This window comes from Crassostrea angulata, chromosome 5 (genome assembly GCF_025612915.1).
Source record: "Crassostrea angulata isolate pt1a10 chromosome 5, ASM2561291v2, whole genome shotgun sequence".
Lineage (NCBI taxonomy): Eukaryota > Metazoa > Mollusca > Bivalvia > Ostreida > Ostreidae > Magallana > Magallana angulata.
This window is the reverse complement of record NC_069115.1, coordinates 39226613-39252238: the sequence shown is the minus strand read 5'-3', so window position 1 is coordinate 39252238 and position 25626 is coordinate 39226613. Positions and strand designations below refer to the sequence as shown.

General features: G+C 31.8%; 1 protein-coding gene across 1 annotated transcript in view; it reads left to right on the top strand.

The window, feature by feature from the left end:
* The window catches only part of LOC128183530 (uncharacterized), a 36795-nt gene extending 26604 nt beyond the window's left edge, over window positions 1-10191 (top strand). Inside the window, exon 12 of the mRNA XM_052852571.1 lies at window positions 1321-10191. Within this exon, the coding sequence (XP_052708531.1) occupies window positions 1321-1430 (110 nt within the window). The 3' untranslated portion in view covers window positions 1431-10191. The remainder of the gene's footprint in view (window positions 1-1320) is intronic.
* Window positions 10192-25626: the final 15435 nt, after the last annotated feature.

Below are 25626 nucleotides of genomic sequence, written 5' to 3'. Positions count from 1 at the left end.
CAAATATTTATAGTTTGAACTATTATTGAGTAATGATTTTGATACAGTATGAAGTTGACCACATGTAGTGACTTTAAAAGTAAAATCCAAGTCAAAGGTTAAAGATTCGTGCTTTACTGGTGGCTTCGAAGGCCAGTACTTAATGAACACAACAACAGATGTTACAAAATTTTGGAGGCATCAAATTATAACATAAATGAAAAAATATATAATAATATCATATTTTCAAAACCTTGCAGACAATAGACATACATTAAATGTCTCATTTAAATGTAAAACAAGTAGGGATCGCATCTAAAAAATATGAGGTACAGCATGAAATAAGCTAATTTTAGGCCAAATTGAAGTTAATTTTTTCTTAACTTTTGTGAAATATAAGCTAAATACGCCAAATAATACCGATAGAAATATCAAAATATGTTTTTATGAATATATCGTTATACAGAAATTGTCTAGAAGTTTGGTCTGCACTGAAAATTAGAAAGTTAAAGTAACAGTACTCTAAAACTAGGGAGTTATGAAAATTGTTCATTTCCTTCTTGAAAACCTTCCGCCACAAAATATAGTCCCTTACTAAACTCAGTAAAAATGCAATTGAAAAACACCAATTTTATTCAATATAGTTCATAGGGCATTGTAAAATACATATTTACTACTAAAATTAATATGTGATGCAGAATTTTCAGACTAGAGATGACCCAAAATGACTACCCAAAACATACATAAGGAATAAAGAATCATTTTTTGAATATTGTGAGGTGATAAATTGGTCAGGGCGTGATCATGTCCAATACAGCCCGAAGGGCTTTATAATAGATTTGATCGTGCCCCGACCAAAATAATCACCTCATGATTTTCAAAGAATCATTTCTCGTTGCTTATATTTATATTTCTTTCAGCCATTGTATGATTAAATATTTGAATATAAATATCCAAATCCCGTTTGCGCCCCAATTATACGTCATATGAATTTATTGCACTGTATAGTACAGAATCGATGTGTAGTGATATCTTAGGCTAAGATAATAAAAAATGTAAATAATTCCAGATATATAATCAGATGAAGTCATTTTAGAAGGTAACATTATGTTACGGCATCTACGATACTTTTTGTGCATTATATTTGAAAATGATGAGAAATATATAATAGGATTGAGTTATACTTTCAATGTACATATAGGTACACTAATTTTGACCAAATGTAATTGGATCTATATAGTATGTGTAAAGCTCTCTAGAGCAATCGCCTGGCAAAAAAAACCCAGAATTTTTACGGTTAGATAAACGAAATGATGACTTCTATGATGTTTTATTTTGCAGGCTATTACAGGTTGTCTGCGGGCGAGAGTTTTGAGTATAGATCGATAGTTCATTATACCTATTCTTTAGAGTGTGGAGTAACTATTCCCGGGACATACACTGTGGTATAGATTTCATGTTTAGATCAATGACACGTTAATCTCTATGATAACAAAGAATTAATATGTTGGATGTGCAATGTACGGATCTGTTTTACTTTTTCTTGTGTAAATCGGGTAAACTTCTCAACCAGGGCAGTGCTATACTCAGCACTTAATTCAATTACCGAACGCTTAGTTTTAAATGAGTTACAATCAAACAGTTGATAGACATAAGCTAATTATGTTCACATTCTGATTTTTATTCTGTAATCGCCTTATCAGCAATATACACTTCATATGCAATTGACAATTAAGATTTTGCAATTCGTGTTTTTGTCAATTTGGATCGTTTTTTTTAGTTTTGTTAAATATTCAAATTATAACCTTAAAAATGAAATTATTCTTTACATAATAATATAGTTTATTGCCAAACATCATATTTAGAATTTGAAGGTAGATCAGATGGGTAATTTGTTCAGCATTCAGCATCTTTAATTTTTTCACACTAAAGGCGTTGAGGTGAGATATGTATAGGACTTTATTTGCACTACGCAATGTTTTTATACCCCCATGAACCACCCAAGAAAGATTTTTATTGTTTTCTACGCTTCACAGATTTTCCCTTATGTATAGATGCGCTTTTAATAGAGTAACTGTTTAAAGGAGTGGGATGGCTTTGGAAAATTAGACAGAACTTTTTTCTAGAGTCATAGTTTTTATGTACCACTAGATTCAACATATGCATGCCGAGACTTGATTCAGTAAGATAAACAGAATTTGAAAAAAGGAGATAAAGTTTTGTCACAGTAATGCCCTTTTTTTCAATGTACCACACTTTCTCTACATAACATTTTTCCTTAGGCTGGATAGGCAACGATCATGGAAAAGAGTGCCCTTACCCTGTGTTTGATGGTCTTCAACCCCCCCCCCCCCCTTCCTCCAATCCACCTCTTGGTATTCCTTTCATATGGTCTTAAAAAGCATTTTAACATATTAAGATATAATAGTGTGGGCTGTCCTATGAATACATATAATTCGTATCTTCAAAAGCTATATATTAATCTTAATACATTAACAGTAAAATCATTTGTTACAATAAAAGTTGAATTTTTTTAAACCGAAAAATGTGGATCCGCTTTATTTACTATATTTGAATTGTCATATGGTTTTGATAGTTCTTGGCATTTCAGAATCATCTTAGTTGAAAATGGGGTCATTTTGTGATTCCAGTGCTTGTGATGTACAATATGTATATGACTTGTCAATCGGTTACGAAAATAGTCAAGTCAAAGTAATTATCAAAAGTATAACAACTACCATTATCGTTATTTGTAGTAGGTATATTGTGTACTACAATGCTTTTAGTTTGCTTATTGATTACTTCGAACGTAAAAAAAAATTAAAATAAATACACTGAATTTAAATCGCAGAGTATCAAAAAATAATAATTTGTAATTTATGTATTTTTTATCACATATTATTTGCATTGTTTTACTTTAATTTAGTTTATTACAGACAAACTATATGATATGAATTAAATTTTGCTCCCATAATTCGCCATTTTTTTAGTGTTTCGGGTACAATAAAATATTATGTTAATTTTTTAGAAGAGATGATGTTAAATATATTTTTCACCTATTAATTTGATTTATTTGCACTCGCAGTATATGACGGTATAAGTGTCGCTATTTCAATAACTCAATCAAAATCACCCCAAAATGGATATTTTTCTTGACACCTTGAAGAATTGACATCTTTTTATGAATTTGAAATATATAGCGCATGCTTGAACAAGAAAAAATATTTGTCACCTTTTATTGTTTGTTTGTTGAAGCATGAATGAAAAACTGCTTGAAAACATGTTGTTTAATGCTAAAAATGCAAAATGGCCGAAAAGGTTGTCTTTACGATGTCGTATTTTTAAATTGTGGGCATTCGAATCAAAATGAACATTATGTAAAAACATCACATATATATATTTGTACAAAGAAAACAAAGAATGACAGTAAAATGATGAGGTTCATTTAAGGGGGCCATTTTAGGCCAATGTCATTTATAGTCCTTCATGCTAATTTTCTTATTCGGATTTCCATTTTTAGCTCACCTAAGCTGAAAGCTCAAGTGACCTTTTCTGATCACATTTTGTCCGTCGTCCGTCTGTCCGTCCGTCTGTCCGTCTGTAAACTTTTCACATTTTGAACTTCTTCTCTAAGACCACTTATCCAATTACAACTAAATTTGGCACAAAGCATCCTTGTGGAAAGATGAATAAAAATTGCAGAAATGAAAAGCCAGTTTTGATCCAAAGCGGAGAAATCCTCGAAACTGTAAAAAAAAAAAAAAAGGGGGGGGTGAATTTAAAAAAAAATTCTTCTCAAGAACTACTGAGTTAAATTCAACGCAATTTAGCATAAATGATCCTTATGGAAAGGAAAATATAAATTGCAAATATTAAGTGCTAATTCTTTTTCATTTTTGAGCTAATTACGAAAATAATAGTAATCATTTTACATATTCGGGTTCATTATTGGGACGTACTAAAGACGGAATACACTAATGACAGGTCAATGCAAATTTTCAGGTCTTTTGTTTTCCTGCGTAAATAACTGATCAGTATGATATATTTTGACACATATATATACTTGGAAATAAAATAAAATTAAAAAAAACCCATAAAGTCATTTCATTTGACCAAAAGTTAAAAAAGTGTCATTTATATAAAATTTCAGGTCTTTAATGTCGTTCGTATTTCAGGTCTTTAGTACGTTCCTTCCCTAGAAAATAGGCTTCTTTGTTTAAAGCGGCCATTTTAGACTAAATCTAACGAAGCAAAGATCATTTGTTTGTTGTGAAACAGTTCACGTGCAAAGGTAATCTGTGAAACTAGCAATATAGATTTGTGCCGATTTTGTAAAGTAAATTGAGGTTTAATAATTAAATGCGTTGACATTTTCACTTATTACGGTGGTTTTTGTTTTGAATTTTGTTTCATTGTCATTTGGGAACTTATCGCCTATATTTTAAACATTTTACGTATGAGATCAAACATAGATTTCGGTTAACCATGCAGCTGATTGTTCTGCGCAAACAAGCAAAGTCTAATGCATCAACGCAATAATAAAAGACAATATATGCAATCGGTAAATCGCTATGATCTCTGCGCAGTAGTTTATTTATGCATTTTTTGGAGGCTATTCAGTGAAAACAGACATTATTTTTGCTGATGGAAATATATAGATGTATATGTATGCTTTGAAAATAAATTTAGCTCTTTCTTTGTTTCAGTGCATTTTACCTTTGTTTTCATTGTTTACAAATTTATATTTACTCACCATATTTGACAGTCAAGCTTTGAGTTACTGTATAAGCAAGATACAGAGCTTTTCTCACAATTCTATGTTTGTACACAGAACTGATGAAATGTGTTTTTTTGGTTTATAAAATACTGATGGAAAATACCAAGTTCAAAAATCTTGAATGTAATAAACTCATGTGAACAAAAACATGACTCAAACTTAGCATAATTTTGAGGTCTTTGTCTTGCTGATAATTCTAAGACTGATGTTAAAATTTTAGTTGATCATTACTGGCGTGTGACCAGTTCTCGCCGAGTACCATTTCTCGCCAGTACATTGTGACGTCATTTTATCAACCCCCCCCCCCCCCCAGGAAGTGGAAGTGGAAATGACCATTTATCTCAGAAACTCTTACAATTCTGACCCCTAAACTATATACATTATTGTTCCATGTGTTAAGGGGCATCAAATCGTATGTAGGTAATGGGCCCTGGGAGTGGTCCTGAAACAGGAAGTGCCCAAATATCTTGAAAACGGTCAAGATCCCCACCCCTAAACCATAGATATTATTGTTCCTTGTGTTAAGGGAAATCACATGGTATGTAGGTTATGAGCCCCAGGGGTGGTCCTGACCCCCCTCAAACAGGAAGTGCTCAAATAACTTGAAAACGGTTAAGATCCCCACACCTAAACCATATATATTCTTATTCCTTGTGACAAGGGGCATCAAATGGTATGTAGGTCATTGGCCCCGGGGGTGGTCCTGACGCCCCTCAAACTGGAAGTGCCCAAATATCTTGAAAACGGTTTAGATCCCCACTCCTAAACCATATATATTCTTGTTCCTTGTGTCAAGGGGCATCAAATAATGATAAAGTTTGACCCAACTCCAAATGATGGCCTCGTTCCTCTGGGAGACTTTATAATTGCCCCGAGTATAATTACATCTTGTTATTTTTAGTATGTATATCTATCATTTAAATCTAAGTTTTCAATGACTGAGCCAATTTAGTGCAGAGTATAGGACTGCCTGAAAATAAAATAAAATACGTCGGGGCAGGCCACTTTCAATGGGCAAGCGGGAAGGAGAATCTAAAGATTAATTTTAGGTTGCCATATTGTAAATGGTTTTCACGATAAAACTGTTAAAGATATCGACATATAGTGGGAACTTCAGATACATAGATTGTGTAATGGGCAATATATTGCACCCCCCATCCCCAAACTAGATATCATGACCCCCGGGGGTATGGTGGGACCACAATGGGGGGGGGGGGGTCGAAGTTTTACATATGAATAATTATTAGAGTAAATCTTTAAAAATCGTCTTCTCAGATACAAATCAGCCAGGAAAGCTGAAACTTTCGTAGACGCATCCTTAGGAAGTGTAAATTCAAAGTTGTGAAAATCATGACCTCTGGGGGTAGGGTGGGGCAAAATGGAGGGTTGAAGTTTTACATAGGAATATATAGAGTAAATCTTTAAAAATCTTCTTCTCAGAAACTAATCAGACAGATGATTCTTTTCACTAGTAATTGTTAAAACATTGGCTCCAGGACGATTCTTCGACCTCACAAGAAGGTTCAAAGTTTGATGTAGCTTTATATTCCATATATAAACAATTGTTAAGGATCTCTTTGAGAACTGCAATACTCAACATGTGATATGACTTTAAAATCATCCTGTTAGAAAAGGGACTAATGATTATAAAAAAAAGAATATCGAGGGGGAAAAATGTATCTTATTTATACAGGATCTACATGTACTATTGTGCATTGGCCAGACAGTTTGATTTATGACTCCATTAAACTGATTTTATCATACCTATTGTTCCTCAGGTGAGCAATGTGCCCCATGGGCCTCTTGTTTTAAAAATGATGTTTGATCGAAGAAATTACTTTATAATGTTTTAAGATAACATGAACAAAACAAAAATGTTTTTCATTTTCATAATTTCAAATATCTAAAAAAAGAAATACAATGGAAAAAATGTTCAAAATTCGTCTGATTTTTTTTTTCGTGCACTTAAAATAGTTCAAATTAAATGAAAATAGTCAATGAAGTTAATTCACATTTCAATTAACGAACAGATGATATTACCTGTAAAGACTTATATACTTAGTAGATATAAGGGTGAAAATCATCTCACTAATTTTGGACCATAAATATAATATAGTGACGCCCATCAATGTTATATGTGCATAACTTAATATATATAATAAATGAAAATATATTTGAACATGAAACACATAATTTAACCATGAAAAGAGTTGCAATGAAAAATGGATAAAACACATTTTTACAAAACTGGGGAACAAAATGATTTTGAAGATACAATGAACAAAATATTATATTCTAGATTCATCACTTCCTCTGATTTAATTTGCCCCTGAGTAATTGTATCCTCGATTAATAGTAAAGTCATCGCCATTATAAACGTCTTCGGTTTCCTTACCCTGTGTTATATTCTTCTAGTTCATCAGAAGAATTGTCATCTGCTGTGTTTTCCTCGCACGGAGCAATCTAAGGAAAATCCTTTTCAAGTTCTACTTTCTTGATAAAATTTTGGAGCTTGCAGTGATTTTTATAAAGCCTCTTCTTCATCTTTTAACATTTGTTTTCATTTTTGGCGCCTTTCGTGGTTTTTGTTGTTGTTGTTGTTGCTTTCTCCACTTTGCCACCTTTTACGGATCACCATTAGGTTTCCTTCATCTTGGCTTGTCTGTGTGTTATCCTGGTTCTCTTCCATCGAGTCACCTAAAGACATCATTTCACGACGTTTGTTCATTCATTTCATCCTTCTCTGACGCTTTATTGTCAACTTCTTTAGTTTATTGGGCATTCATTTGTTCTCTTTTATAGCGTCTTCATCATTGTCTTTGATATCATCAGCATCATCTATTGTTGCTGCAGGGATATTCAAAATCAAAACAAAGGTCTGAGCACAAGCTCTAGCTAGTTTGTGTAAATAAACTAATTTGAAAAAAATGGACTTATTTAATTTTTACAATTCTTATTCTGGTAACAACCCCATCCCCCACCCCAATAAAAAACAAAAAAAGCAACAACAAAAAAACGAAACAAGAAAGAAAAAAAACAAATTAAAAAAAGGCAAAAGAACGTTTTGTTTTTTAAGTTATAACTTTTTAATTTTTGCATACAATGTACCTATAGAAACAACCGACGCAAATATGTCAGGCATATAGTGCATATTTTTTACTTATATTTATATAATTTTCAGCAATTGTACAGTTAGATTCCATATCATAATAGTCATTGAAAAACTATACGTTTCAAAATATATCCGTAGTGTTATCACAGATGATGGCAGTGGTAAATGTAAAAAAAGATATACATTGTGTCTACAACACCAGTTATATTATCTAATTGCTGAAAATTATAAAAATATAAGTCTTAAGGAACCATTCTTTGGATATCATAAAGTGATCAAATACGTACGGTTGGATGTGTTTAAATCTATAATGAATCCCTTCGGTCTTTATTTGATTTGATCACCCCTGACCGTATACCTTATACAATTCAGAAAATGATTTCTTATTTCTTAAATACATACTTTTAATTATTACCATTGCTACTATCATGTCATTTACTTCCGGTTTTACTCTAAACCGTATTAGCCGCAATTTGTAAATATTAATAATTCTACATAGTTTAAAATAAGTTTCCGCATAGGAACTAAATACATCTGGCAAAGTTTTGCAAACAAACAAAGTGATAGTTTTCCTTTGGTTCATTTGAAATTTTACAATGAAGTTTGAAAAATATTAAAGAGAATACAGCTATATATAGTACGGGGGGAAACCTTCGATTCCGTACACAAGTTGTTTCAAATGCGAAGGAATTATAAAACAAAATCATAATCTAGGAGGGAGCGGGGTTAAGATAAAAGCAAGTTAAGAGAGGGTTATTTTAATCATTTTTTTTTTCAATTTACATGTATTATGCATGTTTAGAAATGTATTCGTTTGTGCAATAAATAGTTTTCTTGGAATTTACAGATAGACATATAGTAGTGAATCTCTATATAAAGAAGCCCAAAATCTAGGTCATAGGTTTACCATTGATACATAAAAAAAGTATTACCTTCATCTTGGTCACAGATACTCGAGATAGGCCCTAACCTCCAAAAAGATTTTATTTTAATTAATTGGAAAATCAGATAAAGTTTGTAAGTCAAAATTAACTCATTTATCATCTGTACATGTACATGTATTAGGAAAAACCAAAATGTTAGTTTTGATACCAATAGTTTTTATAATCTAATAATATGTTTAATTGAGACAAAATGCTAAAAAAGTGCATGTTTAACTTAAAATTTGGCTGTCATGTAACAAAGAAATCATAAGATGCACCTCACGGGGAACATGGCTCATTGTACGTTCTGTCATGACCCCTAACCTCCGGTTCGTACACTATACAAATAACATCAGACCTTAACCCTTCGTTTCGTGCACTATGAAATAAAACCTGAACCCTACCCTTCGGTTTGTGCATTATAAAATATCACCTGAACCCTACCTTCTGGATCGTGTACTATAAAATAACACCTGAACCCTATACTCCTGTCCGTGCACTATAAAATAACACTTAAACCCTACTCTTCGGTTCGTGCACTATAAAATAACACCTGAGCCATACCCTCTGGATCCTGCACTATAAAATAACACCTAAACCCTACCCTTCGGTTTGTGCACTATAAAATAACACCTAAGGTACTGTGCACTTCTATCACAGGTATGTCTATTTGTTTTTTTAAAAAATCGCCCAAATGTGCTGCATAAATATATTGGGACATGCTAGTTAAAACGGTACTTTTTCTTGCGTAAACCGATGTCTAATTATACCTGAGCTACTGGTATATGAAACAGTACATGATCTATTGATTTTTAACTGTTTGTGTCTCTGAAAATAATTGTCGGTTATTATTTCACATTAAGAAAATCGTGGAAATGATTTTATTGTACGAATTTTTCATTATTAAGAGTGACAATTTAGATTCTTTTTTTCCCTCTTACTTCATAGGTTTAAACAATCGTGATTTATATTTTCACTATAATTTTGAAATAGTGAAAATTTTATTCACCTAAATTTTAAATACTGTTGTAGGTTCTGAATCGCAGAAAAATATGACGTGGAAAAAAACTGATTAACCGTACATAATTATAAATTTGCCTACGTACTTTTCAATTATGAAAATATATTCCATTAGTACATCTTCAGGCAACATTTTTCTGCCACCTTTTTCACACTGTTTTGTTTTTAGATACTGGATTGTCTAATTTGAATATAAATGTAGTTGGATACAGTGTGAAGATCAATTCATTATGATTTTATAATTGATGTATTCTGTGAGGTAATCTCATGCGCGGATCTAGGGTGAGGTGGTTCCTAAAATTTAAAATTTCTTAAATATACATTGTGAAATTTTAAATTTTTTAAATATACATTGTAAAATTACCATACATATGCCTCAACCCCCCCCCCCCCCCCGTGAAATTTAAATATCCCTTTGACCCCCATCCTGGATCGTCGCATGGATTTCCACTATACTGTTTTTATTATATGTTAAGTATCTGTCGTCATTTATAATAAATAACAATTTCATCTATCTTTCATAGTGTTTGTGTGACTTTTTGAATAGAGGAAATCCGGTTAGGTAATAGAGAAATACCTAGTTTTTGCAACAACAGAAAACTAGCAACGAATTGTTAACTACACTGCAAAACATGTTGTACAGTAAAAATCGGTTATAGCGAGGTCCTAGGGAGCAATGGATTTACTTCGTCATATCCGTAATTCGTTATATCCGTATAACGAAATCATAATAACAACTATAACGAATTCACAATATGCATGTTTCCTTACACCAGACTATAATTTGTGCTAATTGAGGGTTACATTACTTTGAAGCCTTTCATAATCGGATTGAGAGTTGAAAAATTTATATGAAATCAAATGCATTCAAACTATTATGTCAAACGTTAGTGCAACCTTTTAGACTGTAAAAAAATTCGTTATAAAAATGTTAAATTTTGTTATTATTCATAACTACAGGACTCAAAATCAGTTCGTTATATCCGTAAATTTGTTAAATTCGAATTCGTTATAACTGCAAATTTTTGCAAAGATTTGATAAGAATTTTACCGGGGACTAAAAAAAACTTCGCTATATCTGAGAATTCGCTATATCCGTGTTTGTACTAAACGAGTTTTACTTTATTCGATTGCCTATTCGATTAATTAGACATTTAAATCATCGCTAAAAATATCGCGGCTTGATATTTCCATGCATTAAGTTCATTGGATTTCAATTGATTGTAAGTCATACTGGATATAACTGTTATTTTCAAAATGACTGATGCGAAAAAAATCCAATATTTAATTTCAATGTTGTGTTTCCAGAAGTCCGCTGCCAAGGTTCTTACAAAACTCCATTATTCTGTCAAAATAAAATGGTTGATGTTTTCGGCTTGAAATATTTAAAACTGATAAATTCAGCAATGATCTTTGATATTTGGAAAAGAAAGAGGAGCATTCCCTCCTTGAAAAACTCCAATTCTCTCCACAAAGATCTTTTAATAAACCGGAATCATTAAATTACAGCTAGGATAAGGCACTTATCCGAAACTTCCAGAACAACAATACCTATTATATAAGAAATATTTACCACGCTTGTATTTCATGATAATAATGTGATGGACCCAAGCGACATATTATTACATGCATATAAATATAATCGAAATACTTTGCAAAAGAATTCAACATCGAAAAGACCCTTGATTAATGCAACATGATGCTGATTGAAACGGATGTAGAACCATTTTGACAAGACCTTGGACTTGCTGTAGAATTTAACTATCTTTTCATTGCATCAAAACAAGTTACAAGTAAAAATGACGCTAGTTTCAATTGAAATATACACATATTGCGTTGTCTCAGCTTAAAAGCCAGACAAATGTTGTTGTTTCAAAGAGCCATGGCAGATTGGCCAACAATGAAATAAGCATACGTCACATTGCTGTTTGACACAACTAACGAAAGTCAAAGACTTGTTAAATTGGATGCGAAATAATGCTGATTTCAATAGAAATATGCACAGATTGCGTAGTCTCAGTCTAAAAAACAAAAAAAAAATTGCTTATTTGAAAAAAGCCATGGCTGAGGGACCAGCAATAAAATAAACAGGTCTACGTCACATTGCTGATTAACACAACACAGCCCAAGCCCCTGTTAAAAAGTAAATGCTGATGCTGAAGTTGAGTATAACAGAGGTACATGTTACATACTTTTGAAATAAATGTTGTTAACTGATAATGTAACACCTCCCCAGGACAAGTCGTTTCAAATGTTTTCACCTCATGTACAGAACGAAAACCTACAAAATCAAATGAGTTGATTTATCTATATTTAAGCTAGATTGTCCATTACCTATAAATATTGAAAAATTAATTACGTAACCATCAGAGTCAAAGTCACAATTTTTTACACTTCAAAGCCGATTATGAAAATACTACTTTAGACATAGTAAAATGTTCAAAAGTACGTTTAAGAAAACTGAAGTGGAGCACCTTAGCTGCAACTAAATGTTTATTGTCCCTATAGTACAGATATTCGGAGGTTTGCCTCATGTTCGTTTTAATTATCATGTTTTAATATCATAGTCTCGTAATTACAAGTACATTTAATAAATTAAAATTTTAAAGCTAAAACATTTGGAATTTCTCTACAATAAATAATAGTTTATGTTATAATCATGCCTAGAATTTGCAAATAGATCTTATGGGTAAATTGTTTTCTTACCCGTCTCATCAAAACAATTTACATATTTTAAGAGATATCTTTAAATATAGAGCTTATTCACCGACGACAAAAAATAAATAAAAATGGCAAACTCTCCCAAGACAAGATAGCTTACCATCAAGTAATACACAGTTTGAACTAGCGTTGGACGATGAGGACAAAATGAATCGAGTTGCCAAACGCACCAACCCATGCCCTGAGAAACTAATCTAAGCGCAAATTCAGTCTGAGAAATATGAAGGCAGCAACAAGTTGGGGAGGTGCTTCAAGTGCTGTTTTGCAGATCACTGGGTAAAAGCAATGCACTTTAAGCAGTAAAGATACCGACTCGTCGGTAAGTAATTTAACAAAATATTGCAAATTAAATTAAGACAATGATTTAACCGAGAATCACAAAATCTTTGTCGTTTTGGATGCATAGACAACAGACACAAAATTTCATCACAGACTCAACCAAAAAAGTGTTTGTTTGGCCAATAACAAATTTGTGAAGGATAATAAAAAAAAACATGTTTCGAAATTTAAACCCTCATTGACAAAATTTGTTTAACAGAGATCAGGAAATTCAATGTTTCTTTTAATGTATCCTTCGACTTCGTTTAATTAATACAGCAAGTTAACCTTAGATAGTGTATGACTATACGCACATCAATAGTTGCATTCAAGATTTTTCGTTTACGATGTAAGTTGCAAGATAATTATTTTTAAAAAATGTTAATATTCATTTACGTTTGATTTAAAATAAGCATATTACTATATTAAAATATTTTAGCATCGTTGTCAATATTTTGGATTTCATAATGGGAAATCAAAAGAATTTGTAAATATTTTATGCTCAAAGTTATACTCTTTGTCTATTTCTTCAGCGGCTTTTCTTTTAACCAATTCTTCTAGAAATAAATTTAGTTTTCAAAGTAGGGATGAATTAAGATGATGGTTTGGCTGGCTCATGTTAGTTTGATCAAGTGGTTCACATATAATCAAAATTATCAAAATGAACTTAACAGAGTTGGTTTTTTATTATCGCTGAATTAAAAAGATTCTGTTTCCACAACAAAACATTATGTAGTTAGCTTACGAAGGAAACAATTTGCAAGGTAGATTAAAAGTTACTACAGATAGAATCAGAAGTTAGTCATTAAGTGTATTGACGATATCTAAATTAAAATTCAGTCTGCACTGTATAGAAAATGCTTATCGAAAGGATGATTGGTGTGGATCACTAGATATGTTGCTTTGGGTACTGTTGTGTAAGTTTGAAAAACCAGAACTTCAGATGGGACTAGAAAGGCTTAAGATTTCCTAAAGTTAGTTTTGAGTTACTGTGATAAATCTTTATTTTCATCTTACTACCAAACTTTAATAAACAGGGCTGTTAAAAAAAAGGAGCTATCATTCGTTTGAGTAAATGTTATACTTTGACATTTTTTGCGATTGCTTTACTTTTTGGCCCCTCCGTTCAAAGGAAAAAAAATGATTAAAGTTATATTTACTTTTGTTATAAGCATTTCAATACTCACGTAAATAATAAGAGTGTGAATACAGTGCATGATATGTATTATATGGCTATTGATAATCAATAGCGATACATTTTTAGTTAAAAATATTAAATCAGTGTAAATAATTGTATAATTTAATTACATGGTCTCTCATTGTTCGTGTAAATGTGATGGTTGGTTTGTTTTTGTTATTGTTTAGCAAGGTTAAGGAAGGAGTCTTTTCTGGTTTTCGACTTGTCAAACGTAAATTTGATAAATTGTTCATTAAATCAAGATGAAAGGAAATTAAAATAGTATATTTTTCTTTCCTTTTTATTATCATACCACTTGACTTGGAAAAAATAATCAATGATTAGAATCTAACAAGTACTATATCTTTGGCGTAATATTGACGTAGGAAAATATCGCATGTTTCGCAATTCAGAATTGCTGCAGATTAATGAGTCTTAGCATTTTAAAAACAATAACATTAATGTTGGATTTTTTTTTACTAAAATGTGAACTTATGATATGATACTTAAGTTTCATAATATGTCTTTAAAATATGATTTGCCTATCAAATTACATTTTATAATCTTTTTAAAGCGCATATACTATACATTGATTTTTCTGAAAAAATCACTAAAATCATATTTTCTCTCTTATTAAATGGTCAATATATTAGCTTTTCTGTCAATTTATATATCTTTATATAAAGTCTTCATTATACATGAAAATCAGAAATATTTTGATATAGAAAGAATAAAAAAATAATCAAAATTTCTTCAAAACTTAAGAAAATTAGAAGAAATGCGTGCTAAGCAATATCAATTTTGGTATAAATATTTATTCCAATTTAGTAGTATAAGCTGATAGACATTCTGATATTCTATCATTTCAATGAAGAATAAAATCTTCAGATCTTAAACAAATGTCTACAGAACTTCAAATAGCTACACTTATTTTTACCATCCTTTACGTTGAGCAAAATGGTAGTGACCTTGACCTGACCTTTATGCGAAAACAAAAAGGTCAAATTTGATTAAACTGACAGAATCATTTAGTAATATGATCTGTTTGACTGTGACAAAATTTCATGAATTTCTTATTATAAGAAGTATGTTTGATAACGAGAAGACTCTTTCCTTAAAATTGACATTTTATGCTTAATTTTGGTATTTATCAGTTAGTTTGATACTTTGGTCACTTACCATAAACAATAGAGAGGTTTAGCAGACCAACGTGTACGTGTACTTGCAAGTGTAGGTTACAAGTTAGAACAACGCGTATCAGCTCACATTTTGTTCTTGTTTAGCAGTTGAGAAGTGTACCTTTACGTGTAAATGTTTTAATGTAATTCCAGATGTCCTCTCCTACTAAGCTGAGAATTTTAGTCACAGTCGAAAATTGAGAATTCTGCATATGTAAGTTTTATTACACTACATTGTTTATTTCTGTATATTCTAATTTATTACAGATTAATAAAATAACAAAGCCATTGCATGTTTTGAGGTAGAAATACATGTATTGAAATTTTAATATCATATTAAATTTTAATGAAAATTTATGTTTGTAGATATCAGTATTCGCATTAAATATACAGGCTTAAGAAAAATAAACATCTTTGTTAAAATAAATAGCCAACAGGTAAACAGAAGCTACAAGTTCGACTTTACGGGTACAAGTAGTTTGCAATTTACACGTATGTTCATTCGGGTACATACGTGTAGAAATTTTTCATTACACAAACTGATGACGTAATGTACATATTTTCCTTTCTACACGTACACGTACGCGAACACGTTAATTTGCTAAACCTCTCTAATATAAGAAATATTTCCAAATATATCAATGCAATAAATCTACCATGCCAGCAGCATAATTTGTCACTCTTTATGCTATCATGAAATTTTAATTAATAATCAATTATAAATAGCTGAACTTCTTCATTCAAAATAAACATACAGTATGTTTCGAAAAATGTTTTTAAAAAGTATCTCAAATCTATTATCAATTTATTATCATTAACATCATTCGGATTGCGATAGTAATCAGAATTTCATATATTTAGACAATTTGGATTGGTGGGACTTTTTGTCTAGCCCCGCGCCCTAAAAAATTAAAAAAAAAAAACAAAACAAAACAAAAACAAACAAACAAAAAACCTTTACGCTATAACAATAATCCTGAAACTAATATTAAACTACATGTGGTTAATTTGATTCGTCTAACTCAAAAGATATTAATCCTTGTTCGCAATTAGACCATTAAATGATTGCATTTGCAGGGGAAAGGGGAGGTGGATATCATTTCCACATTTTGCAGTTGTGTTTAAATGGAAATTACAACTAAATAGCGTCAACTCTGTACAAATGTATTTTAAAAAATCTTTTGCATTAGTGTTTTATTGATATGAATATACAATATGTCATAATTATGTCCTTTGTTTTATTGAAAAGATAAAATTTGAATATTTGAATCATTCATTTATTTATCAATTATTCTTCACAATTTATTTCTAACGAATGAAACATCACTACATTTTTATCAGGATATGTATCTTTTCCGTGAAAAGGTGCAAATCTGTTTTAGTACATGTATATTTCATCAAAATGATTATACATGGGTAAATCAAAATAAGAATACTTTCTTTCATCGATTCATTCAATATACGCATATTTATAATGACTTCCTGGAAATCGGTTATCAGTTGTTAGTTTTGCTTAAATAGATTATTTGCCAATCATTCATGTCCTAAAGATATTCAATGGTCTAGAACTAATCAATGATGGTTGCAAAACTTTATCATCGCCTTTTTTCTTCGTATATCACGATTAGATTTGAATTTTTAAAGACTTTTTTAACCGCTAGATAAGTTTCAATAACCTCATCTGACAAATATGGTTGCAATTTTTAAACTATATTTTTTCTCTTATCAATGAACGGTTCTAATGCAGGACCTTACGACCTCTTTACACCAGAGTCACGATTATCTGGATTTGTCATAGAGAAAATTTCTCCGATTGAAATGGTCATGTGTGTTAGAGAATGTTCAATTAGACGTTTGTGTGCTTCGCTACATTTCAACCGAAAACGATTAGAATGTGAGTTGTCATACAGTGACGTCATAACAAATACATCCAACATGACGTCAGATTCTGACTTTATCTACATTGGAAGGAATGAAATTCCACAGGTGATTTTTACTTCAAACTAATATAACATTAAAACAATATGTGTACACTATTTAGCAATGAACTGTAGAGAAATATATACATCACTTCGTTTTAAATTTATTAGTTTACAAGAGTATCATACCGTGTTCTCCTCTTTTTTCAGAAGTATTTTGACTCAAAAACTGCGTCTTGTCCAGCTAGAGGTAGTTTTTTCAGCACAGCATCAGGACCTAAATGCGTCAAATCGAGTTAATATAATTTTGAATAAAAAATTATTTTGTTAATCTTATTTTTGAACATGTAATATTCCTGAAGTAAAAAAATAGAAACTATTGTTATAAGAATGAGAACTATATAGCTCATGAATAAACCAAAAGCAAATATTTAAAATGTATGGAAATCATATTCAAACTAATTCTTTGCGATGTTGCCGTAGGAAATATATTATAAGTATTATAAAATCATTTCCAACAATAATGCATTCTGACCAAAGGCGATCTACTTATTCCCGGGAAACGTTTACTTACATGAAACAATGATATACCAGTATATGTTTATATATTAATTTGTTTCATGAATTTTTAAACAAATATCCTGACCATTATTCTAGCCTAACCACCCACATGGCGTCTAGTTCTTGTAAATATTTTTTTAACAATATGTGTTTTTGACATTTATGTCGGTGTCACATGATTGCGACTGCTGTTCAGAACAAGTAACAGTGAAACCGATGCATCGGGTGAAGAAATAGATGCATTTAAAAACAAAAAAATACAAATAAGGTATTGAAGGCACCGGGTCTCACTGATAGACTAGGTCGATTGTTCATGATATACTAGTATCCCACGCTGCAGTATTTACATTTACCTGCGCTTGCGTAAATATGAAGCGGAATAGAATAAATTAAAGACGATGTTAACGTAAAATACCCAGCTAAAAATTAATTTCTATATTCTTTACATGAAGAAAACCTCGATACGACCTAGTGCGAACACCTAATTATTTGTAAGATGTTGAGGTGATAATTTTGGTCGGGGCGTGCTCAAATCATATAAATCTTGAAGGGCTTTATGATAGATTAGACAATGCTCCGACCGAAATTATTACTATTTTGACAGTTAAATATTTGAATAAAAAATAACCTAAATCTGATAATTGCATCACCGACGTACGGCAATTGTAAGAAAGTAAATCACAGCTCATTGCTTCACTTGCTGTGTCATACAATATGCAATTTTTATTTCCCTTCGTGCTATTGTCTTGCCAATATATAAAATACAATGTATTTTTATTATATATCTTTGGTTTATATACTGTGATTCTACGTTATTTAAAACAATCAAATTATATCGAATCGATGTAACTATATTGCATACATTGTTTTATTATTTTATGTCCAAATGTCTTTCTCTATCAGATAAAACCTCACTTATTTTAAAATCCATACTTTGTAACGTAACAGTAATGAAATTAATTATGGTGGTTTGAAAGGGATTTTTTCTTGGTAATATTTTGTAAAATTAGGCTTGTGCTGCATTTCCTAAAGTTTTAAATCGTTAGGCATTATAAAATCAATGTTTATTTCATTCTTTTTTCTCTATAAATTGCTTCAAAACACCGGCTAATGTTGGGTCTAGTACAATTTCAATTATGACAGCACGTGGGACGGATGTACCGGGGAAATTAGTTAGGTCCGGAGAACTCAGTATCCTTCCGCCCCGAATGTGGGTGTGGTCCTGTGTAGTCCTCTCAGGTAATTAACCAATCAAGTTAGGAACTTTGTTGTTCTGTTTTAGTTGTTTATGAGTTTTCTTTTTCTGTCTGTTTTTCTGTAAACAGATACATTTGACACATATATATTAGACCAGTTTATACTACCCCAAGCAGTGGAAAGACTATGATGGGAAGCCTTAGAGCATTTTTACACAGTGAAATGTGAAATAACTAAACTGCACGCAAAACATATCAGAGGAAATAGCAGTAAAGATAATATTTCCACCATACTGAAGTTAATTAAAAATAATTCAAAATGGTACGTCTACTAATGGGTAGGCATAAGTTAGGCCGTCTATATTAGATTCAGCGACTAGTCTTTTTTTTTACTTTTTCTGGAACGGACCCCTGGACTGTTACATTTTTCGAATTGACAGCTTACATGTTACAGTAGGGGTGAGGTCGTGTCCATCCCCGTTAACTCCGCAATAATATCTTTGAAAAAGTCGGGAAGACGAGGTGACCTGACACTCTATGTTCTTTAGATATCAACGTGTCACAGGTATCTGATATACTATGTCAAAAGAACATTGTTCACAGGTTATTTACGGTGGACTGTAAGGTGCCGTTTTCCACTTCGCTAGTTCAATATAAATAGTTTTCATAGACATTAGTCTTCCATGGCCTGTCTCGTAATTTGGTCGATCGTAAATGTTCAGCATGAGTGTGTCAGAGCAACTGTTTACCATGTCATCTGTTTTAAATTGATATTAGATATTATGATATATACATGTATAATAGATGAAAAAAAATGACAAAAACAAACCGTGAACCATCTCAAAAATCCATAAAACGAAATACAAATTCAAAGCAGAGCAGCACAGACCTCCAAATAGATAGAGGTAGGATCAGGTGGAGTGAGTGAGCATCCTCTGCTGACCGGTCACACCCGCCGTGTGCTCTTTTTCGTTATCTGGGGGGAAATTAAAATACGAAGAGCATGCCCTTGCGTATCGAATCAACTGAAAGACAAAAACACCATATGCAGGTGATGAAGGTATATTGCTACATAAGTAAGAAAAGTTTACTATAGAAAAATTGAAGTCATCGCGTTAATCATAAAGTTTTGTTGTTAGGTTACCAGTACTGTCCATTTCTAGTAAAATATCCAAATATGAAACAGATGACGCAGACTCTGTGATATCTTTTTTTCAAGTTCACTGGGATATCGAGTCGATGTAAGTATGGAAATAACAATTGTTGATAAATAATACGTCGTCGATACACCTGAATGTTGAGTTGAAGGCCACAGCGAGTGATTTATTTTTTTTACGTACAAGTTTTTGAATAATTCTGGTTCATAAGAATACAAAAGTAGTTCTGCTAACAATATTTAATATATGATATATAGATAGATAATTTATAATATGATATTAAATGTCCCTGGCTACCATTACTAAATGCACACATTCTTCATACGAGCACATTTGTAATAACAAGGTGGTTTCATTCATAATTTCAGAATTGCAAGACGGATAGGTTTTCTCTTATCAACAAGTCTCAGAACACAGCTCATGCAGTGTCTCCAAATTTATTGTTATGGGAAATGTCTTGCTAACACAGATTTCAAATATGTTTTATTGGTGTGTTTCTGCCTAGAACTCCTATTCTTTTCTCCAGTGATTAACAAACCCTGGAATTTGCACTTTCATGTATTACCACTTAAATATTTTTGGCGATTTCCAGCAAACTTTGAAAAATTTAAAAAGTGTTATTTTTGGGAGTTGATTTTAATCAACTCTCCTATGTAGTTACCCTGGCAAACTGAAACTGAAACAATGCTTGGACCTACGCAAAAAATCATCACCGCTGTGTGTTAAGAGTTAGTTCTTGAAAATAATCGATAAATTCGATGTAATGTACGATGAAGCTTTTTTTTAAAGAAACTCATTTATAAATACATGAGAAATAGTCAGATTTTAAATAGTACGAACAATTTAAAAGTTTTTTTTCAGTCGTATGTACTCCTACGCCAGAGTTCAATATAGTCTCGTTCAACCATCGGCTGTCTCCGTACATTTCCGACAAGCAGGGAGTCAGTCTATATTTAGAAGTCGCATCATCAAGCTATCACGTGACCTGGTATCGTTTACTTGTCGGAGATTAACGGAGACAGTCGAGCATCTGGTTGAACGAGACTAAAGTTCATTTTTGGTTTGATCCATACACGTTTTGAAATATTTTGAATACCGATACATAGTTTGATGAAATCAATTCTGTTTTTTTATATAACACAACATGATTCATAAGAGGTTTTCTCGAAATTCTTGTCGGAAAAGTCCGAGAATCCATATTATAAAAATGTGTGTAATTCAAATAGAGATTATAAACTACTTGCCAAGCAAAATAACATATCGTTGATTAAAAGATAAATAATAATCGATAAAATGAACTCCCGTCAGTACTTCAGTACTCTGATTTGTAGTTTGCATGCATGGTTTCGGGTACGTAATCAGGCATGGGCACGATTACTTAAAAATGTAATCGATTAATAATCGATTACATAGGGGATTTTGTGTTATCGATTATTAATCGATTACAATCATTTTTGCCGTGTAATTGATTGTAATAGATTACTTCATAGCATGTAATCGATTAATAATCGATTGCTTCAATTTTTTAAAATAAAATTTGAATGGTACCTCTTCTGAACATATTGCATCAACTCTTCAAGTTGATGAAGATTTAGAGTTAGATGGTTTTTTTATGAATAACATGATAATTTAACTTCATATTTCAATATCAATAGGATAACATTTTATAATTTATACTGCTTATTCATATGTCAAATTACAGCACAGAATGGATAGCTCAGTCTTTTCAATCTTGTAAACGAGATTTTTCTTTGAAGTTTACAAGTTTATGTGAAATATTAACCATACACCTTTAGCCATGATAATAAAAACTGTTTTTCTTTAATCTTTTTCAAAAAATAAAAGAATTTGATAAATAAAATATTATTTGCAACATGCATAGAACTATGGGGGAACCTAGCTTTATGATTTAAATGAATTGTTTTTAGAGCTTGTAATTGTTCTAATTTAATAATCCTTGTTGTGGCTTTAAAATAATTTGTTATCTAACCATTAGGGTGGTTTTATTTCATTAACTGCATTGTTGATTCCCCAACTGACCAGGACAAACACACTTAGTGATACTAATACACCTATTTGTCTCTTTCTCTGACAGAAATCACATAATAAATACAAGATATAACACCTCTCTCTCTCTCTCTCTCTCTCTCTCTCTCTCTCTCTCTCTCTCTCTCTCATGGTCAATCATTACGTTGCTCTAGTGATTTTTCAAACAGTAGGTTAAATAATTAAAAAATCTGCAAGAAAGTAACAACCATTGTGAACAACTGATTATCTGAATATGTACTCATGTGAACTACTATTTATATCTTAAGGTTCTCGGACCCTCAGCCTAAAAATATATTTTTCACCATAAAAATGTTATTAACCCTTCAAACTTTATAAATGAAATGAAATAACAAGAAATTCATTGATAGTATCCATGCATTTTACAAAGTATTTGCCCACGATGAATATGATGGAGCAAATGTTAAAAAAAAGTTATACAGGTGCAGCGCTGGCTCGAACCCCTATACCTATGTACACGTACTTACATGTACAAGCTATATATCTCCGTGTAGACCCACTAAGCAAGCCATTTCGTTGATTAACTTTTCGAACTATTAACATCAGAAAACTATTGAATTTGTCTACGTAAGAGGCATTTTTATGTTAAGAATAAATAAAATCTGGATAATTTAGAGTTAACAGACCTGTCTGATGATCGGAGATCTTTAAGTAAAAGTAGAAAACAGTTTATTCTATAAATTGTATTAAAACAACAATTGTAGAGTATATTTTCATAAAATACATGGATTATAAAATATCTATGTGAGGTTTAATCGAAAGTAATCGAAAAAGTAATTATAATTACTCAGCATTTTTTTGCTGTAATCAATTAAATCACGATTACAAGTAATCGGATATCTCTTCGATCGATTACAGATTACTGTCGATTACTTGAAAAAGAGTAATAATTACAATCGATTACGATTACTCGATTACGATTACCCCATGCCTGTTCGTAATCTATTCTTGCCATATCTGAGGCATGATGCAAACATAGCACAAAATAATTTTTTGTTCTGTCGAATAAACAAATGTACATGCATAATTTAGCTGGGCTTGCTAAAGGACTATGTGCGGTTTTATGCATTTTTTGCCCCCAAAATCAAAGTTTTAGAAAAAGCTTTAAAAATAAGTGAAAGATAGTTAAAGTCATACTTGAAATAAAAGTGTAAAAGGTTATCGCCACAGTGACGTCATAATGTAGAAATGACGTCATGAAAATTGCATTATTTTGATAAATTATGGGTATGGGTGTTTTCCGATGGTTTTTCGACTGGGAATCATCGAGCGCAGGCTTGCTCAAGTACCGTTTTTTAGTATAATGTGTATAATTATCTGAAGAAAAACATCTTTTAAAATCGCACTTGAGCAGACCTGCGCTCTATACTTCCGATTGCAAAATATAGAGTAAAAATGAGAATATTTTCATTTGTTTGCACATTTGCGGGAATTAGGTCATTTAGGTGACGTCATAGATAAAGAGCAAATGAGCAATGATGAAAGTTATAGGCATCCTCCATACAAAGATTTGCGAAGATTTGATTTTCATACGACACTATTTAAAAATTGGTTAAAATCGGGGGCAGATATTTGACCATACCGCACATAGTCCTAAGATGGTGAATATGTTTTTTTCTTAAAACAGGTTCTTGGTATTACGCATAGCAAATGCATTTACTTACTTAGCTACTTATTTCTCGTTGTTTTAGGAATCGAAAAAGATTGAAACATTGTTTCTCCACTGAGACTGGTCTGAGGCTGCACGGCGTGGCGAGTTTCAGGAGCCCGCATTATCCTCCGCCATCCGCCGCAATGTTTTTTTTTCTTTTTTCAGACGTCCATCTGAGGGCTACAGCACAGTAATCCTCTAAATTCTTTCTTATCACGCGACCAATTCTGTTCTGTCTCCTGCTCTTCACCTTGCAACGGCTTTTCGTTTGTTAATGCAATCTGCAGAACTGTTTTGATTTAGATATGTTGCTGCCACTTGATTTCACAATCCGTCTGACATTCCCCTTTTCATCTGTCTTGGTGACTTCTGTGACTATAAATCATGAAAAAGAACTGGTCTACTGGTCTCTTGTTGTCGTACATGTACATGCATGCTATTTGAGATCACTCAAGATTGCCCATGGGTGGATCAAAGCTAGTGTGATACAATGTTGTGTAAAAATGTTCCATTAAAAGATCAATAGATATACATGTACATTTACACGTCATGCAGTAATGACAGTAGATTTTTATTGATCAAAATTCAATATATTGGTACAAAACTCAATGAATCAGAAGCAAACATTGTGTTTAAAAATATGGATGAAAGAACACTTTCATCATAATTTTGTTTGGATTTCTTCAAAACTAACTTATCTAATTTCTTTTTAAATGATTTACATGTTTTCAGTAATTGATTACATTAATTAGAATTACCCAATTACAAATAATAATATCATCTATTTTATGCATATAAAATCAATGACTTTATGTTAATTTTGGTCGGGATCGGCCTGCGGCCTTCTTTTATTATTTACGTCTGGAAGCTCGTGATCACCATTCTTTTCCAAGTGTTGCTGAATAGATAGTAGCTATAGGTTGACAATGTTTAGGGGAAATTTTTTGCGTAAATTATTTGCGTAAAATTTTTACATCCGTCTTAAATATATATGAAATTTCAATAATGAATAGACAGGTTATCTGTTTTTTTATATTTTTTTTTAATCCGGCGTCTATATTTTTATTGATGGGGCCATATTAAAAGCAGGGTGTTTTTCGTATGCACCATTCATATAATTTGTAAATTTTAAGTCAACTTTTTAAAAAATCTTGTTTTAACTTCAAGTGAGTTATTGTATGTGTATTGTTCATTTTAATGGGCGGAAATGCTACCCAAAAATTAACTAGCGGTACTGTGAGCAAGCTCACAATTGATACCCCCCGCTAAGAAAAAATCATAACTCATGTATTTTTTTCTATGATAGAAAATATTGGATGAATCTATTTCACCGTCCATTTTCTATAAATAACAACTGCTCTATTTTTTAAAACTGTTAATGCTAATATGAGTACACAGACCAATTTCTCTTCTTTAAATTCCATTTTAGTTTAAGTTAACTGTTAATGCATGAGGGCATATGCATCCTTATGTTAACAAACATGACTCGAATCAAACAAAATTCCACATGTCAAGCAGCCATTTAATATAAACATTTTGTATTTGATTTTTTTTAAACAATGACATTGAACTTCCTAAATTGACCTTGGGTCAAGGTCATGACACACCCTCAGGTTATAAGTAATCTTGATGTGAATTAAGAACTTCCAATATTTGTCCATTAGAAAGATACGGACTGGACATGAAATTTGCACTTTTCTGCCAGTGACCTTGGCCTTGCCCAAATGACCTTGGGTTAAGGTCATGACACATTCATAGGTCATAAGCAATCGTTATGTGAACTGAAAACTTCCGATGTTTCTCCATAACAAAGATATGGACCTGACACGAATTTTACACTTTTTCTGCCAGTGACCTTGACCTTGCCCGA